Source organism: Furipterus horrens, unplaced genomic scaffold, assembly GCF_987537825.1.
Source record: "Furipterus horrens unplaced genomic scaffold, mFurHor1.1.pri manual_scaffold_2, whole genome shotgun sequence".
NCBI lineage: Eukaryota > Metazoa > Chordata > Mammalia > Chiroptera > Furipteridae > Furipterus > Furipterus horrens.
Window position 1 is genome coordinate 183,816,474 of NW_028327172.1, and position 19,939 is coordinate 183,836,412.

The window sequence follows — 19,939 nt, forward strand, 5'->3', positions numbered from 1 at the left end:
TTTGAAACTCACTTTATGGTAATGACGTTACTTGACATTATATTGATAATTTTAACAACCATACTATCTCGCCATACTATCTTGTGTTTTTCTTAGGTTTCGTGTTCATGCTTAACAAAAAGGTAGTTCAGAACCCAGCATATAAGTGTAAATCATTAAAAAACACATTACAGCATTTTTCTGAGGTAGGGAATTGTTCTTATTTATGGTTTATTTAATATCTTTGTTTTGAAATGCTTTTCAGTGTTTTTTCTTATTTTGTTTAAACTTCACTAGGAATGTAGAAGCAAAAAGGGGATTTATGTTGGCTTTAATTGGGTGAATAAAATCATCCTTGACCTCATTATGGATTTGTTATTTACTTTCAAAGGTAAAATTGTATTTGTGTCTTAGACTCCCCAGCATGCTAAATGATATGCTCATTAAATATTTAGCAGCTACTGCATGTAATTTTGATCAACCGATTTCTTATATTTAAAGAATAAAGGTTAGAAATTTGAAGCCTAATATTTCTAGGTAATTTACATTTTTTAAAAGAAATCATTTGTTTTAAAAATTATTATTTTTTTAGTCTAGATGGGTAAAAAAAGAGGGAAACAAATTAATTCTATACTTAGTTCCAGTGGTCTGACATGAGAAACCAAAAGAAAAGGATTTCCTGAGGTGTCATCCTTATCTTCTAACGTAACTGACATTTGTCTGGAAAGAGAACAGAGTTCCTTTTAGAAATAAGTACTAAAGATAAAGAAAATAAAAATTGGGCTAACATAACTGATAATTCTATTAGCTTGAGCTGAATTTGATCATATTCATGAAGCATTATAGATCTGTGATAGATGTGTTTTGTTGTTATGCCTAAATGGACAAAGGAATATGCCATTTAAAAGAACCATGCCAACCTTGTAATATGGAGACATCTGTCCTTGACTTCCTTGTTTATGGTTTGGGGTTTTTTTTTTTTATACAGGTTTTCATAAAATGAGGAATTGGCTACTTTTTCAAGTAATTAAATGAGAAAGGCAATATTGAGGGGAAAAGTAAACATACTCCAAAGGAAGCCAGCATACAGAATTTGGAATTTGATTGGCACAGAAGTTGAAGATGATCATAATTAGAATGAGGTTGCATACTGATTAGGAGATAGTTAAGTATATTTTGATTGCTCTTTGTAATTTCTGAATTGAAGATTTATTCATCTTGTCCTGGCCTGGTGGCTAAGTTGGTTGGAGCATTGTCTTATACACCAAAAAAAGGTTCCAGGTTTGATTCCCAATCAAGAGACTTACCTAGGTTGTGGGTTTGAGCCTGGGTTAGGTCTTGGACCTGGAGGCAACCAATCCATCTATGTTTCTCTCTTTCTCTCTCTTTCTCTCTCTCTCTCTCTCTCTCACTCTCTCCTCCACCCCCACCCCCTTCCTCCCTTCCTTTCTCTCTAAAATCAATAAAAATATCCTTGGGTGAGAATTAAAAAAAAAAGATTTCTTTATCTTATTTCATATTATTCTCATATATATTTTACCAATTTTGCTTGCTGTGTAATGTTAGGTGTGGTTTTAATGGCATGAACATTCATTTAAAATTATGATTCACCATTATATTTAGAGACAGTCCATTAAAGATAAGAAGAGGAATGCTCTCTATCATTTTAAAGATCATATCAGAGATTTTTATATTAAAATAGAAAAATGAAAAACAAGGGAAGGTACCACTGTTTTAAAATGTCACAATTATATATATTTAAAACTTTCTAAGTAAAAGTTGTCAAAAACTTTAAATCAGGTTTTATAATTATTTGAGTCTCGTTTGGAGTTGGAATGTTTTGGATTTAATTGAGAATATGGAAAATAAAAATCTGCAATTACATAAGAATTCTCTTTAGAGAGAATTGTGGAAGTTACAAATATACCCAATTTATTTAATACCTGAGCTTGATGAGGAGATCAGTAAGGAAAAGTAGAGTTTGCTATTACCTGGTTTAGGGCCTAGTTTTATATCAGTAGAAAAGGGCCTCATGCAGGTCAGGGTGGAAAAGAACAGCTCTGTTCCAGTTTCTCTTTATCCCAACTTCTTCAAGGGGGTTTTGTTTTTCCCTAAATTGATCATTTTTAGCATGAATTCCACAATTGTATGCAGAGGTCCCAAGCCCTGGAGATGTTAAACTAAAACTCTTAAATCATTACTCGCAGTGCATTTGTATAAGATGAGAGGATGGAGCTAGAGTGGAAACTTGGTCACTGGAGGAAAGTGGCAGCAGTAGCCAAAGGTGTTCTGAGGTTGAGGATTATTATAATTTCCAGAGCATGGGAAGCCTCTAAGAGTTTGTGTTTGGGTCCTTTGCCAAGGCTCATCCAGGCTACCTGCTGCCTAGCAGAGGGGACCAGATTTTCTGCCCTTACCACTTGCATGATGGTGATCCCAACAGCACATTCTCTTCCCTTCTTTAGTTTACCATACACCAATAAAAATTTTGCTGGTGACGCCATAAAAAACCAGAAGACTTTAAAATGAATCAGATCAGGAAAAAGGAGGGCTTTCTGTGCCTTAGAAAAAGACCTATTTAATTACATTAAAAAACTTTTGAGTTCTGTAAGTCACGTAAAAATCAGCCAAAATTGTAAAGCAAAGGAAGTCATGTATATTTTTTTTATCCCAATTGACATGAAAGTCCTTTGTTTTTTCTTTTGCTTTTTAGTGACTGACCAAAGGTCAAAGATATCTCAAGTATTTCTATTGAAGTGAACAGAAATACAGTGATACTAAGGTGGAAACAGTTTGTAGGAGGATCAATTTTGATGCAAGAACAGAGTGTTTTTTTACATTGGGGGTTTGAGATACTTTAGACATGCGTGGCTAATTTGTAATTATGAGCCCTCTGCTCATGAGTGAAACCGGGGAGTTTGGAGCCATGAGGGTGTCTGAAAGGGCTACTACACGAGGCTCTCGTTAAGAAACGGAGATATTAGTACCCACATCTTCAGTAGGCCAACCTCTTGTGAAAATCAAGGCCTTTTAGAAGCTGAGTGATTTAGTTATCATTAGGCAATATTGAAAGTATGTAAATGATGAAAAGTGCAAGGTGATGAACCGAATAAAATAATGTAATTGCTGTTTAACATGGTATTGACTGCAAAGCTTTCTCAGAATTTGTTATAGCATCAGAAATGTAAAGGGAGTATACAGAGTGGAATTTTTAACCAAATGATTTATTAATAAGCTTTAAACAAGATGTTCAGATAACCCAGGTTAACCCAACTACAACTGCAATGTGTCATTTTAACCACCTTTTCTCATTTGGTACCTTTATTATACCAGTTATTCTCTCTTGAGTATTACATTTCTTCATGGTTCTCTCCTTTCTGTGGTTAGACTGAATGCAATGGTGTATACACACAGTAGGTATTAGAGATACAGAATTGAATTGAACATTTCTGCTCTTAAAAATAGCATCTGTAAGACTGGCTATGGGGGAGATGTCCTTACTGCTCTTGATTTCCCCAGTTTTTCTAGTTATGCATTTAGCTTCTGCAGACAGTGAACAATTTCTATGTAAATAGTGTTGGACTTAACACGGCAGCTCAAGAACCTTGTTTTAATATCTATATCATTTAAATCATAAATCATTTAATCTTTCATATCTATTTTTATTTTACCTATTGTTAAAATGGAGCTGTTCTTCCAACCAAGTAATGAAGTTGTTTAGTGCTTTTTTTAAAAAAATAATTTTTTATAATTTTCACCCGAGGATATTTTGATTGTAGAGAGGAAGGGGTGGGGGAGACAGACCAACAGACAGACAGGCAGACAGACAGAGACAGAGAGACAGAGAGACATCAATGTGAGAAACATTGATTTGTTGTCTTTCATACACGTCCTGGCCAGGGATCAAGCCTGCAACCTTTTGGTATACCAGATGATGTTCCAAACAACTGACCCGCCCAGCCAGGGGTTTAGTGCTTTTATTTATAAATTTAGGAAAATGGGAATGTTAATATAAATAAAGCAGAAAGTTCTGTCTTGTTTGGAGCTGTGGGAAAACAGTGGTTGGAGCAATATATTGGGTTTTTTTTTGACACTCCGATTAGATTTAAAGCTAAAATATTTTCAGAGCCCAATCTGTTTTCCAAAAACATATTAGACATACATAAGGAGCAGTTGACACCAGCAGTTCAGTGTTATTTTAATGTGTTTTTTTCCTCTACAGATTTTAAAAGTGGTGGTATTTAACCTCTTTTTAAAATTAACTTTTATCTTGTGCAAAATAGCATGACAGATTAGTTGTTTTAATCAACTTTGATATTTGAGTCTGTATTTATCATATGGATTCAGAAGTTCTGTATTTTACAGCTGTTTGAGTAAAAACAAAAGACGGGTACTTTTCCTTTTTACCTTCAGTGGTGTCTGGGGTTGTGCTTAGGCTCAGCGTTGCCAGGCACCTGTCATTTGCCTCTTCCTCTTTTAATTGAATGGCAGGCTCCTACTTCAGGATTGCACCCAAATCATAGAAGAATTTCATAGTTTTAGAGCTGTCTCCAGAGTTGTGAGCACATTTAACTGTTCTGTATTCATATTTAGGATTTTTGTACTTTGCCGGGCACTGTTTCCAATCTCTGAGTACTCCTAGTGCTTGCAGCCTTTTAGCAATGTAAATAAATATTCCTTTATTTCTCAATGTTCCATAAAGTTGCTTTCATGTATTTTTTCTGCCCAGACACTTAGCAAAGCTTTAACCTATTCTTCAGTCCAGTGCTTTCCTGCTCCACTCTCCATGTTGAAAGTGACCTAGAAATCATTCACTATTTCTAGCCAAGGTTTTGTTTCCTAGGAAACCGGACAACTAATTTTCAATAAGCTCTAAAAGAGCTGGAAGGATCTAGTTTAACTGGTTCAAGCTGCCTGAGGCGAGTAACTTGAGAAATTGCCAAGTAAGCAGGCTTTGTGATTAAAGAAAACTGGACCTAAATGATTCCTGACTTTATTCATTTCAGCTTTTAAGGGAAAAAATTACTCTTGAAATAAAAGGGAAAGAAAAACATTTTTTATTTTTTGAAAACTAGTCTATAAAAGATTTATTTTCTTACATAATTTAGTCTGGTTTACTAAATGATTGTTGATTTTTAAAAATTGCTCTGGAAATTGTTTGGCAGAGGTTCTTCTTTGTGCCCTAAGGTTTATGGCTAACATCAATATTTTTTCCCCTGATATGAATCTTTCAGTCTTCTAGCATCATTAACTTAAAGACCACATCATTTCACTAAATAAAGAAATCCTAAGCCACAAATTATTCAGTCTGTTAAGGAGTATAATAATATCTGTTTTCAGCATAGTATTTAATGCATTGATAATTTAGTAAAATCATTTCAATTTTAATTTTTTAGATGTTTTTCACTTTGCAAGTACCTTTGATGTTGTGGTTTTTCTTGTTATTAAGATGGCTAAACAATTACAATATGTAATTTTGAAAAAGATTCTTTTTCTCAAATAAATCAACTTGTTATTAATGTATATGTATATATATGCTAGAGATTTACTTTGTATTTCTACCCTGATATATATTCTTCGGAACAAAATTTTATTAATAGACATCTAGTACTTAGAGCTCTTATTGAGGACCATTAAAAATAGTTGAGCAATTAGAACTTTTATTTTATCATTTGAGAATGTACTCCACAGTGATGTGGATCCTCTAAGCCTCAGCTTAAGGTTTTTAAAAGCAGCTTTTATTTTTTTTTCCTGATAAAAAAGGTGTTATTTGTTGAAGAAAATTTGGAAAGTCAGGAAAGCAAAATCAAAATTAATTTATTTTTGCTTATAAGTCCAGTACCACAAGTAAGCATTTTACCTGCTGTCAGGCACAGTTGCTGGAAGGAGAGTCTGGAGACTGGGTGTAAGATATAAGCAGTTTATTGAACAAACAGGGACTGGATGAGAGGGAATCTACTCCTGGACCACCTCTGGGGCCTGCAAGAGTAGGGGGTGATGGGGATTCCTGGACCCCCTCGAGGGCCTGTAGGAGTCCCGCCTGGCCTCTGACAGCCTGGCGCCGGACACTCTGGGAAAGTTCCTGATTAGAGAGCTATAACCACCATGTTTGTTATTCTGGTCATGGGGTCAGCAATTGTTCATTGCTTCAAGTGGGAACTGTAACTGTCATGTTTGTTATTCTGGTCATGGGATCAGCAATTTTTCATTCCGGCTGCCTCTAGAGTCTGACATTTAGATTCTGACACCTGCTATTTTATTTGGAGATGTTCATTTATAGCTATATACTCATCTACATATTCATCCTTGTTTAGAGGTCACTCAGTACAGAGGTAGAAGCACAAATTCTGGAGTTCAGATTGTCTGTTCTAATCCTGGCTGTGCCACCTCTCTGTGACCTTGGACAAGTTAATTAACTTCCATTTCTTTAGTGTCCTCATCTGTAAAATGGGAATGGTAGTCATAGTAACTACTTCATAGTGTAAGGGACAAAGAAACTAATGACTCTCAAACCAGTAAAAAAATAATTAACAGCAAAGGATAAATGTAATTGAATGTAAATTAATTAGGGGGTTGGTCTCTGAGTCAACAGTATATTAGCATACAAGCCAGGAAAGAACATTTCGCAGCTCATCACAAATGTCTCTAAGATCAAAGGGGGGAAGATATTCAACCCAAATGCAGGGACTCTGGGACTCTTCAAAGGAGAGCTAGGGACAGCTTTATCAGCAAACCCAAACACAAGGCAAGGGGGAACTGGAAACAGACCCCTTACTAAATTACCCTTACCTGTAGTTAATCACGTTAGATTGTAACTCCTGAGTATCCAGTAATGGAGAAAAGGGGGAAATGGGGGTAAGGGGGCTACTTGCTTTAGTATAAAACCAGTTTGCTTTTTCTCCTTCGGCATGCATGCCCCTGGCTGTGCCCAGCTCTTCAGACCTGTGAGTAAACAACGGCTTGGCTACTGCTGAAGTGCTGTGTGCCAGTGTTTTCTCACAATAGGATTGTTTCAAAAGCCTGATCAGTTAAACCATTCATGTAACTGTTTAAGACACTTCCTGGCATATTAGAAGTCAGACAATATCTATTGCTATTGCCAATCATTGTCATGTGTAGAAGTGGCACTAGTACTAGTAGCATTTAATGTGTTGTCAGACTGAATTCATCAATTCTTTTGAGAAAAGGATGTTTTATAAAGTTGATTAACTCAATGGGGTAAATTTAAGTCGATACCTTTTTATATTCACAGGGGTCAGGAGAGTGCTGGTATTGTCACCAGTGATGGGAATTCAGTGCCAACATACAGAACACACAAGGTATATTTGAACATAAAAAAAGTTGATTATAAAGGTAACGATAGCCAGATGTTAACTAATATATGGGGGTGGGAGAAGGAAATTTGAATAAATAATTTGCATATATTTAAATACTTTAATAACATGCTTTGAATTTTTTAAATCCAAGTAATTTAGTTTACTATATTTGACAAATTTTATGTTTAATACACCAGTCCTTCAATGTGTTCATGAAAAGCATTGCATGAAACAAGCATTTCAACGTCGTGAATGTATTACATGCCACTGAATGGTTTTCTTTACAATGGTTGGTTTATTATGTGAATTCCACCTCAATTTTTAAAAAAATGCTCTACAGTTCTTACAATTAGGTTGGTCCTTTTTTAAGATTAGCATTCTGAAGCACAGAGAAACCAGGTGAACGGCATTGTCTAATTTGCGAATGCCTGAACAGAGGCTTATGAAAGCCTTTACTCACTAGCCACTAGTCTGTTTTTTTCTAAGATGAGCTTTTACTTTGACTTTGCAAGGGAATGGGTCTTATAAATCATGTCTTTACTGAAGACAATTTGAAGAAATTATATACTGCAAATCTTGGAATTGGACACACAAGGTATGCCACTACAGGAAACTGTGGATTAGAAAACTGTCAGCCCTTTGTTGTTGAAACACTTCATGGGAAAATAGCTGTGGCACATAATGGCGAACTGGTCAATGCTGCTCGATTAAGGAAAAAGGTAAGTTTTTTAAAAATGTTTTTTGATAATTGAGATGAATTAATGAAAAATTATTGAGGATCATGGTAAAGAATATTTTCTAATTGTTGCCACCTGTTACCTAATTGCAAAAAACAACTATCAGAATTACCTGGAGTACTTGTTATAATTGCAAATTTCAAGATATCACCCCAGAGTCTAGGGTGGGGGTGCTGAGACTTTATTTAGTATGCTCCTAAGGTGATCATGATGCACTGCTTTAGAGATTTGGGAAAATTGATTTATGGTTGCTGTTAGCAGCACAGAGAAGTCAGGGTTTATGGACTCTTACTATATCACCTTAGTATTGTCCCTATATTAAAAGCATAAGAAGAAAATGGAAAGTAAACTTGCAGATAATAAATACAAGAAAAAGTGATAATGGAAACAATTATAGCACACAGCCTGAGAAAGGGGCACAGAGAGTTATTTTCTGTTTTGTTTATATCATGGTTTTTGGAGCTTTCTGTTTTAATTTTGCCTATCTTTTTGTTCATCATTCCCCCCCTCCCCTTTTTTGAAACTTCCTAGTATTTTTATGTTCCTGGTAGCTTCTTATTCATCCATTCTTCTTCTTCTTCTTCTTCTTCTTCTTTTTTTCTTTTTTAAGGTTATTTATTTATTTTTAGAAAAAGGGAAAGGGAAGGAGAAAGAGTGGGAGAGAAACATCTACATGTGAGAGAAACAATTGGTTGCCTCTTACACACCCCCAACTGGGGACATGGGCTACAAGCCAGGCATGTGCCCTGACTAGGAATCCAACCAGGGACCTCTAGGTTTGCAGCCTAGCACTCAATCCACTGAGCCACACTAACCCAGGGCTATTCACTCATTCTTGCCATTCATTAATTAATGCCAAGTTTCTTCAGTTCATTAGATTCCAATAACCTTGATTTGGTAACCTCAAATAAAAACCTTAGTCGGGTCCTGGCTAGTGTGGCTCAGTGGATTGAGTGCTAGCCTGCAAACCAAAAGGTCGCTGGTTGTATTCCCAGTTAGGCACATGCCTGGGTGGCAGGTCAGGTCCCTATTTGAGGTGTGTGCGAGAGGCAGCCAATCAATCAATGTATCTCCCACACATTGCTGTTTCTCTCCCTCTCTTTCTCCCTTCCTTCCCCCACTCTAATAAATAAATAAAATTTTTAAAAAAGCAAAACCTCAGGCGGTATTTAATAATAGGTGACACACGCATACGCGCGCGCACGCACACACACACACACACACATTCTCTGCCCTCCCCCCTCCATTATCTCCTTGGCATTCTAGAAACAGGCATTGCATATGGGATAAATAGTTACAGAAATTGATGGTGAATTGGTGGGTGGAAAATATCTACAACCCACGTTTCTGTACAATTCGTCCTTCTCGTTTCGATTCTAGCTGAAGTTATTTCCCAGAGCTCTGTCCTTCCTGCCTTATTCTTAGGCTCTAGCATTCTAAATAACAATAATAGGTATCTTTTCCTGTCCTCAAACTTAAAACTTTTTTAAAAATTCAGATAATCAGAAAAGTATATGTATGAAATCAAATTAATTTTAAAAAACTCACCACTTGGAGGTAATCATTTAAAAGTTCAATTCAATACCTCGGTCATCATTGCTAGGCATAGCCTCTTAACCCAGACGCTGGGCTTCATCTCTCCACATTCAGCTGCCCACTGAACGTGCGCTGTAGTGTCTGTTTAAACTCAGCTTCTGCATGACAGTGGTGGTGCCCTTGTCCTGGTCAGCCTTTCTCAGAACCTCCTAAACATCATAGAGTGTACCCAACCAATTTTTATTACATCTTCCACACATAACTGTTCAATACAGTTGATTCCTTTCTTCTACTCTAGCAGCGAGCCATTAAACTGGGCCTGAGAGCCCCTGCTACAGTGTGCCACTCTTACGGGAATGTGTCCTGTTTGTCAGGAATGTCAGGGGCTGAGAAAGTTAGAACCACATTCCCAGACCTGGATGCCTTCTCAGCCCTCCTCTCCCTCATTGCAGCTCTACATTCCTTCATGCTTAGCTTTCAAAAGCTTTTCTGTACACTTCATAAAGCACTTTTTTTTCTGCTTGAGAATCATCAAAGACTAACTTCCAGCAGCTGTTTTCTGTTATTACATACACATACCATTAATAGAATGCAGGATTTTCATAACTGATCATTCACACAGTGCTTTATCTCTTCCTGTTGTGGTGGGCTATTGGGTGAGGGGCACAGTGGAGCTTCCTTTCTGATGATTACACTTCTCTGTCTTCTAAATAGCTTCTGCGCCATGGTATCGGGCTGTCAACAAGTTCTGATAGCGAGATGATCACCCAGTTACTGGCATATACCCCTCCTCAAGAACAAGATGACACCCCAGACTGGGTAGCAAGGTAATTGTAAATTTAAGCTTGCAGCTCTGATAATGAAAGCTTTGCCTAGCATGTGTTTACAAATGAAACTATTCATTCAATTATTTAATTAATTGTAGGATTAAAAACTTAATGAAGGAAGCGCCCACAGCATACTCCCTACTTATAATGCACAGAGATGTTATTTATGCAGTACGAGATCCTTATGGAAATCGTCCTCTATGCATTGGCCGTCTTATTCCTGTATCCGATATAAATAATAAAGGTAATGAACATCAGAAGGAATATAATTTCATAATGCTTTCCAACTCATGGTTCTATTGTCACACCCTGAAGTCATTATGTGTATAGGAAGCTTATGAGTGAGAAGGGGCTAAGTGGAAAAAACAGTGATACTTATTTTTTTTAAAGATTTTATTTATTTACTTTTAGAGAAATGGGAAGGGAGGGGAGAAGAAAGGGAAAGAAACATCTATGTGTGAGAGATACATCGACCCATTGTCTCTCGCACATCCCCAACAAGGGACCTGGCCTGCCACCCAGGCATGTGTCCTGACTGAGAGTTGAACCAGCGGCCCTTTGGTTTGCAGGTTGGCTCTCAATCCACTGAGCCACACCAGCTAGGGCAAAACAATACTTTAAAAATATATATTTTTAAAATTTATTTATTTTTAGAGAGAGAGGGAGGGAAACATGATGTGTGGGACAGACAGCGATCGGTTGCCTCTCTTACGCCCGCAACTGGGGACCTAGCCTGCAGCCCAGGCCTATGCCCTGACTGGGAATCGAACCAGCAACCTTTTGGTCTGCAGGCTTGCACTCAATCCACGGAGCCACACCAGTCAGGGTGATACTTATAGTACATTTCCCTGAGTATTTCAGAGGATGAGACACTTTTAATATATTTAACAGACATTCCTATTTTTTCCTATCTAAATAGCCTATTCATATCCTTTGCCCAGCTTTTTCATTTGTGTAGTATAATTTTAGTGATTGTCTAGAGTTATCAGATGTCTTGTTTGAGTCATGAAATATTTGAAGGAATCTTGAGATCATTAATTTTTACCTTTGGCTCAAGTAAAATGAGGATTCATATACTCTGAAAGTCATGGAAATGGATATTCTTTGGGTTTTAAAAAATTATCTATTTGGTGCTTAGTTGTATTGAAATAGGTAGCCTCTTTTAAAATTTCTTGAATCTGTTAATTGAATTGTCTTGTGATTTACAGAGAAAAAGTCTTTAGAAACGGAAGGATGGGTGGTGTCTTCAGAATCTTGTAGCTTTTTATCTATTGGTGCGAGGTAAGTTTTCTTAATTAGTATGTTAGGTTTTTCCACATCAGTAACATTTAAAAAATTTTTTACATAAAAGTTTTCTTTTTGATATTTCTTAGAAGACATATTTATAAACGCAGGGGTTTTTGTACATGGTGCTCAGCAATTGCACTGACTTTAATGTTCCAATAATATCTTCTAATTTTGAAACTGGCATCTTGCTTTCAAAATGCCTTTAGACTTATTTTGGAAAGGAAGAATTTTCCTCAACAAGGAATAGTTAAATTCAAGCCAACATAAAATGTGCTATAGCCTTTATTCTTTCAAAAATCAATAAAATTGAGGGCCTTTTTCCCACCCCCCCTTGTACAAAGAAGTTTATTTCTAAATTAGTATTTAGGGGTAAAAGATTTACAGAAATTACTGCTAGAGGAATATTATTTATTTTTTAAAGTCATCTCTAGACTTCATGTTAAATTGAACCATTTTTCCTTTATAAGGAAAAGGACTCTGTGTGTGTTATTATCAGCCTTAAGGACTGGTTTACTTAAAGTCTCCTTTTTTTAACATTGTTTCCTAAGATATTACCGTGAAGTCTTGCCTGGAGAAATTGTGGAAATATCTAGACAAAGTGTCCAAAGTCTTGATATTATACCAAGGTCTGAAGGAAACCCAATGGCTTTTTGTATCTTTGAATATGTTTATTTTGCAAGACCGGATAGTATGTTTGAAGGTAAGTAAAATATCTTTATTAATATTAATCTGTTATTATCTCATTACACAAGGGCATACTTGGCTCTTTGAAGGCACATAGTTGTACGTTGTGGGTATGGCATTGAGCCTCCAAGTCATAAGATCACAATTTTTTCCTTTCATCTGACTGTTGGGTGTTGTTTTCCTTTTAGGAATGAGGATTATGACTTCCATATAGGTATTAAGGTCACTTTTCCAAAATAGTGAATTCCCGAGTTTGCGTGTTTCCACTTTAGTGTTTTTGTATGTCTTTCTTTTCTTTTTGTACTCAATCTGTAGAGTTCTAACAGGGTAGTTTCTTAGAATAGTGATATTATGCTTTGTTATATTATACTATGTAAAAATAATCAATTTCCTTTTTCAAATATTCCAGACCAAATGGTTTACACAGTAAGATACCGGTGTGGTCAGCAGCTGGCAATCGAAGCCCCTGTGGATGCAGATTTGGTTAGCACTGTTCCAGAATCTGCTACGCCCGCTGCTCTTGGTTATGCTGGGAAGGTATTTTCTCTTAATTAACACTCAATGAACTGTTCTTCTAGCAGTGGAATTGGAAATCCTTGTGTTTAAAGAGGTACTCATTAGTCAGTTGTAAGTAAAAAGAAACTGTTGGTTCCTTTACAAGAGTTACTTATTTTCCAGCCGTTTCATTTCATGGTACTATTTTAGTGGAGTCCACAAGAAGGTTTACTTGAAGACTAGGTGAATGATCTTCATTTTAAAAAGATAACTTCATGAATATATGTAGACATTAGTGGTAATACTTATAAAACCTACTTCCTGAAGTACCCTCACAAGCCTTTGGTATATTTGTCTCTCTTTTTTTTAAAAAAGATTTTATTTCTTTATTTTTAGAGAGAAGAGAAGGGAGGGAGAAAGAGAGGGAGAGAAACATGGATCGGTTGCATCTCGTATGCCCCCAACTGGGGACCTGGCCTGCAACCCAGGCATGTACCCTAACTGGGAATCGAACCAGCAACCTTTTTTTTTTTTCTCCAGAGTTTATTTATTTTATTTTTAGAGAGAGGGGAAGGGAGGAAGAGAAACATCAATGTGTGGTTGCCTCTCATGTACCCCTAACTGGGGATGTGGCCTGCAACCAAGGCATGTGCCCTGACTGGGAATTGAACCTGTGGCCCTTTGGTTCCCATGCTGTTGCTCATTCCACGGAGCCACACCAGCCAGGGCCAGCAACCTTTTGAGTCCCAGGCTGACACTCAATCCAGTTAGTGACACCAGCAAGGGCGGTATATTTGTTTCTTATTGAGCATTTTGTATAATGTTCTTAGTGCTATGCTTAATTTCATTTTTCATAATTAGGTATATTATGAAACTATTGTAGTCCTGGATTTAATATTTAACATTCACTATGTTGAAAGATTCGGTTTATTAATTTTTAAAAGAAATGTGTGCAAATTTTAGAGAAGTATTGCCTTGAAAGGTGGATAAATCACCTCCTATACTACAAAAAAGCATTTCCTTAGTCTACCCGTTTTAATTTCTTTCATTCTGATAATTTTCAAATATGTTAGTTTTTATGACAGCAATTTATTCTTTGACATGCCTTCACATGCTTAGCATTCTCTTCCAAAATAGAGAAATAATAATATTTAAGAGAGAAACATTACAAATCCTAGCAAAATGAATTGGTTTGCCCCCTCAAGTATGTTACTTGCAGGGATTTTTCTTTTTGCCTTTTCCCCCTACAGTTTAAATAATGAAAAAAAATTGTAATCTCATAATGGTGTACAGAACAACAACATTTTAACTTCTTACATACATATTGAAAAATGACCTAGATAAAATAGAAACCTAAAGTTCTCTGTATATCGCTGCTCATTATTATCCTTTCACTCATCCTCTTATCAGTGTGGGCTTCCATATGTGGAGGTGCTGTGTAAGAACCGGTACGTGGGAAGAACCTTCATTCAGCCGAACATGAGGTTAAGACAACTTGGTGTTGCAAAAAAATTTGGAGTATTGTCGGACAACTTTAAAGACAAAAGAATTGTTCTTATAGATGATTCAATTGTGAGAGGCAATACCATCTCACCCATAATCAAATTGCTCAAAGAATCTGGTGCAAAAGAGGTAAATGGTGTTAAAACTGATCATTAACAATATGGTACTGTCATAAAAATTGCAGTTCAGGACAGTGCATGAGAATGCATAGTTCAATATAATGAATTGACATTTTTCAAATTAAGTGTATTTACAAATAACTGCAGCAGTGTGGAAAACATGTAACAACCACTCTTACACTACATACTAAATTAATCCTTAATAAACTAAAAAGCTCAATATAAAAACTTAAAGATTTTTAAAATTAATTTAAAAACTAACAAAAGCCACAAAACAGAGTACTTTAAAAATTTTTTAGAGTATTGATTCCTATCTTTTTTGAATCTCAAAGCTTATTCTAATTCTAAATATTTTAGTAATTCAAATTATAGAGGTGAGATATCATTTATAATTAATAGCTGGACAGATTTAAAAATAAAATCTAGTATAGGAGAAAGTGGTATGGAAAGCAGTATGACAGTATATTTAGAAAGCTTCAAAGATAATTATGATTTTTCATCCTTTTTTATGACTGCTTATAATCTGGAATTCATGAAAATTAATGTAATAAAAACAAAGAGGTGTAAAGCAAATTCAACATCTATTACAGTAGGAAGAAAAAATGGACAAAAACAGATGAACTAGAAATGGCTTATATATCTACCAGAAGGAAATAGTTTAGTAAATTGATATATCAGTATAATGAAATATATGCAACCATTAAAAACTGTAATGAAGACTGCATAACTTGGGAAAATCTTTGCTGTTATAAAATGGTAAAAATATAATGTGGACATTGATTACAACCAACTACGACACACTAGGTTATATTTTATCAGGTGTATACCTGATAAAAGGCAGACAATAATAATAGACAAAAATAGCTCTTTGTAATAGGAAGGTTTTTGTTATATCTTGATAGATGGTTATTATTCTTTATAAAAAGGTAAAATAAGAGGTGGGCAAAGGGGCCGTTTAAATGTTGTAAGAGAAAATGGAGATGATCCTAGGAAAATAAAGTTTTTACATGATGAATAATAGTAGAACAGAAGAAAGAATTGTCATTGTTAACAGGTGACAGAGGAAATAACGAGCAGCTCTGTAAAAGGAATCCTCCTTTCAAGAGGCTGACATTTGGAAATTCTTGTCCAGGACACTTTGGAATCTAGAGCAGGGCTGTTCAAGTAGGATTCTTTGGTGATGAATGAATTCTAAAAGTAATTTTGACTGAACGTTGGAATTCCGAATGTATACCACACATGATTTTTCAGGGTTCTTTGAGTCTGTTAGTCAACAAAGTTTTGTAGTTTGCTTTATTTCCCATTGTGTTGTTATTAAATATTATGTGAAACAATTTTTTGTTGCATTTGTCAATGACAGAGTTTTGTATAATTATTTTTACAATCAATGTGTGAAATGTTGTCTTTCCAAGGTACATATTCGAGTAGCTTCACCACCAATTAGATATCCATGCTTCATGGGAATAAACATACCAACAAAAGAAGAGCTTATTGCCAACAAACCAGAATTTGAGCAGCTTGCTGAATATCTAGGTAGGTGTTAAAGTTTCTGTAACCTTTGTTTATTCACTTATTAACAGAGAAAATCCAAAGCTTACCAACCTTAACACTTTTAATAAAAGTGTTAAATATTTGTTAAAAGTAGATGTTGTATATGTTGAGCAGTTACTGAACATTCTGAATAATGAGGGTGCCTGGTACATGTAGACACCATAGTTACGTGCTGTGTTAGAGAGCTTGTTCAAGGTGAGAGAACAGGGATGAAAGGCCTTTCAGGCAGAGGAAACTGCATGCCTATCAGTTAAAGCCTCCCAAAAGTCAGATCCCAAGAAAAAAACTATTTCACCACACATTCTAGGGGAATAATTTGGATGTGGATACAAATAAAGTGAAGAGCTTCTGTAGGCTTATCTTTAATAATGGTGTCAGAAGACTTGGAGATCCAGGTTATCCTGGATAAGACATTTGCCTTTTAAATTCAGGTGAGGTGTCAGCTATTTAAATAGCACGTAGGTGTTCAGCCAGTGTTTCTTTTGACTGGTCATGACTATGCCATGCCAGTTAAAGATTTTGAACATCACCCAATTGATACCATTTTGAGCACTCACCCTTCTAGGAGCATATCTATATTATAACAAAAACTCTACAGTAAGACAGTGTTTCCCTCATCTTAGAAATGAAAAAATAGACTTAGGAAAAGAACCCAGATTTTCTGGACTTCAAAATCTATTTTCTTAATCATGAAAATTACTCCTAAAGACTTGTGAATCCATTCTAGACTTGAAGCATTCACTGCTATTTCAGATTATGTTATCTCTTAAGTTTCAATTTAAAATTAAAGAAAAAAAAATCAAAGTCTCAGGTTTTGGTACCTCCCCCCAACACACACACTTTTTTTTTTTTAAAGACAGGCTGAAGGAGAAATTTTTATCCTGGCTTAAGTTTTTCTTTATGTTTGTAACTACTCTCTGTAGAGGCAGTTCTTTCTTTCCCCGCCTTTTTATTTTATTATTTTTTAAAATAAGACCTACAGTCTTATTTTTTCTTTATAATTTTTGGAGAGAGAGGGAGGGAGAGAGAGAAAGAGATATCGATTTGTTGTTCCACTTACTTATGCATTTATTGATTGATTCTTGTATGTGGTCTGACCAGAGATCAAACCTGCAACCTTGGTGTATTGGGACAATGCTCTAACCAGTTGAGCTACCCAGCCAGGGCCAGTTCTTCCTTTCCAAAAGAAGTCTCATGTCCTTTTTCTTTTTCCCTCTTTTCCCCTATAGGAGCAAACAGTGTTGTATATTTGTCAGTAGAAGGACTGGTTTCATCTGTACAAGAAGGGATAACATTTAAAAAACAAAAAGTGAAAAAGCAAGATATTATGATTCAAGAAAATGGGAATGGTCTAAAATGCTTTGAAAAGAATGGTCATTGTACAGCTTGTCTCACTGGAAAATACCCTGTGGAATTGGATTGGTAGCTGGTAGGGGTAGATATGATGTTTCAGGTTTCAAAGTTGGTCAAGAAGTTATAGTGGTTATACCTTATCCATTTAGTATTATTCATTTGGTATAATGTAAATGCCACATGGTTATGTTCACCTTTATAAATTTGGAGATTTTTTTTTCCTGAAAAGGGTACCAAAGTGCTATGTTCTCTTTAATAAACCTAGATAAATATTTTGGTGTTATCTAGGAACTTGGAAGATCCTTTCAGTTTTATATTAGTAGTTTAGTACTTTGAGGCTATCCATTATGAGATTGTCAGCAGTAATATAAAGGATGGGTAAGTTTTCGATTTTAGAGGGGATTACCACATACTGTACCTTACCACAAATTCTTACAGAATTTTGTGGAATGTTTCTTAGGCATTATTGAAATTCAGTTATGGAATATTTTCATAATTGAACCTTGCTAGTTTTATATAATACAACAATATTGGTATTCTTTTTTTTATACAAGCGACAGCTAGCCATTTTCACCTGGTCAGAGAAAGCAGGTGGTAAGTGGTATTTGCCAGGTCCATGCAAGCAGTTAGACTGAGATGGTGTGATACAAATAGGACATGTTAAATATAACATTTCATACAGATTTTGAATCTATTATACCCCAAATGTGTCAAATCTCTACAGTTCTGATTGTAATTATGACCTTGGCTTTCTTGTTTAACTTCAGACATATCTTTTTTTTATGGCTTTTTGTGCCTCACTTTTCCCCACCTATGCAATGGGGTACTTAACATTTCTAAAATAATGAATAGCGATGTGAATGTGTCATACTCTTGGTGGTTAGAGTCATCATCTCACACATATATTTTAAGATAGTGCATGGTTATTACCTTTTGAAATGTTGGCTATTAGTCTGCCATTGAGATTTCATTATGATGAAGGAGATATACAGTGTAGCAGTGCTTTGCCCACCTGCCTTTGAGATTCCCTAAGAATGACCGTAAAAATGTCTGGAAAAAGTTTTCCTGCATTTGACTAGGAAGTGTGATCCATACTACTTAGTGTCCTGATCGTATAAAGCCCAGCAAGTAACTCAGTTACATTTGAAGTAAAAAACCGAATTTTTAGATTCTAATAAATCTTTAAATTTTACTTGATCACTTGCAAGTACAAGGTCTGTTCGGAAAAAGTCCAACCATTGTTAATATAATGAGAACAGTTTGTGCAACATCAATGTAACCTAGTAGCCAAGGAGAGTGGACTGGAATGTGCATGCGGGAACAATGAGGACTTCACTGTACTAGTCAATGGGGGCGGTAGATGCCGTTGAGTGAGTGTGTGTACTGTGTAGCCATCTCATTCAAAATGAGCAAGTAGAGCAATGAATCTGCATCAAATTTTGCATTGAGCATGAATATTGCTCCACAGAAATTATTTGGGTGATTCAGAAGGCTTTGGGGATGATGCGATGAGTGCATCGCAAATAAAAGTCTGGCACAAATGCTTCAAAGATGGTTGAGAATTGTTGAAAATGATCCACGTTCTGGAATGCCTGCAACAAGCAGAACACCTGAGAGTGTTGAACATGCACAGGCTGCAATCAACAAGGTGCTACTTTCAAGGGGACTGAAATGTCATTGTGCTCTGTACAATGTCTCTTGTGTCTTCTTTCTTCAATAAATACCTCTTTTTCATATTATATGGCTGGATACCTCCTGGACAGACTTTGTACATCTACATGTATATACACATACTACAGTTAAATGATCAAGTAAAAATACTATAGGAACCAATTTTACTTAAGGATCAAGGAGACAGCTACTTTTTTGGAATTAGCATACCCATCTAATTCCAAACATCAACTTACCACTTTTTTCTACTTAGTTTTTATTGGACTAATGGGTTTGATATTTTTGAAGTTCTTTTTTTCTTATATCTGAAATTTAAAATTTGGAGACAACTTGCCCCCAATTACTGTTTTTGTAAGATTTTTAATACATAAAAATGTTTCTGTGTTGTTACCATAATTTGATGTATATAGTTTCCAAATCCATTTGGAAATTTAATATTTACTAATAATTGAAATCTTTTGTCTTCATTTGGTACATAGTCTCACATGTTATATTGTGGTAGGCCAATATGAAATCCTGACAGCCCTTTAAGCCCAAGTGCATTCAGGCAGCAGTGGGTCAGGTAACCTTGTGACAGTGACACAAGCAAACTGACATTTAAATAAAGCCCTGGGACCACGTGAGTATATAGCCTCTTGTCTTAGGTGTATTTCTTATAGTGGTGTGAAGGAGGCAAGACTCCTGTGTCAGTTTTGAACAGCCTTACTTATATTTGATTTTTAAGAACGAGAGACTCAGGGAAAATACTAACCAAAATCACTTATTTGACTTTTGTGTTTTCCATGGTTTTAATTTTGCTTTTCAGGTTTTTATTTTGTTTTATTGAAATGCTTTTATAATGGAATATGGTATTGTCACAGTTTGGTAATTCTTCAGATTTC

General features: G+C 35.7%; 1 protein-coding gene across 1 annotated transcript in view; it reads left to right on the plus strand.

Annotated features, from left to right (window-relative positions):
- The window catches only part of PPAT (phosphoribosyl pyrophosphate amidotransferase), a 32,872-nt gene extending 15,225 nt beyond the window's left edge, over positions 1-17,647 (plus strand). The window contains exons 2-11 of the mRNA XM_090266834.1: positions 7,232-7,298; positions 7,808-8,014; positions 10,283-10,395; positions 10,494-10,639; positions 11,604-11,676; positions 12,231-12,382; positions 12,776-12,903; positions 14,272-14,493; positions 15,896-16,016; positions 17,264-17,647. Of these exons, the coding sequence (XP_090122960.1) occupies positions 7,232-7,298; positions 7,808-8,014; positions 10,283-10,395; positions 10,494-10,639; positions 11,604-11,676; positions 12,231-12,382; positions 12,776-12,903; positions 14,272-14,493; positions 15,896-16,016; positions 17,264-17,460 (1,426 nt within the window). The 3' untranslated portion in view covers positions 17,461-17,647. The remainder of the gene's footprint in view (positions 1-7,231; positions 7,299-7,807; positions 8,015-10,282; positions 10,396-10,493; positions 10,640-11,603; positions 11,677-12,230; positions 12,383-12,775; positions 12,904-14,271; positions 14,494-15,895; positions 16,017-17,263) is intronic.
- Positions 17,648-19,939: the final 2,292 nt, after the last annotated feature.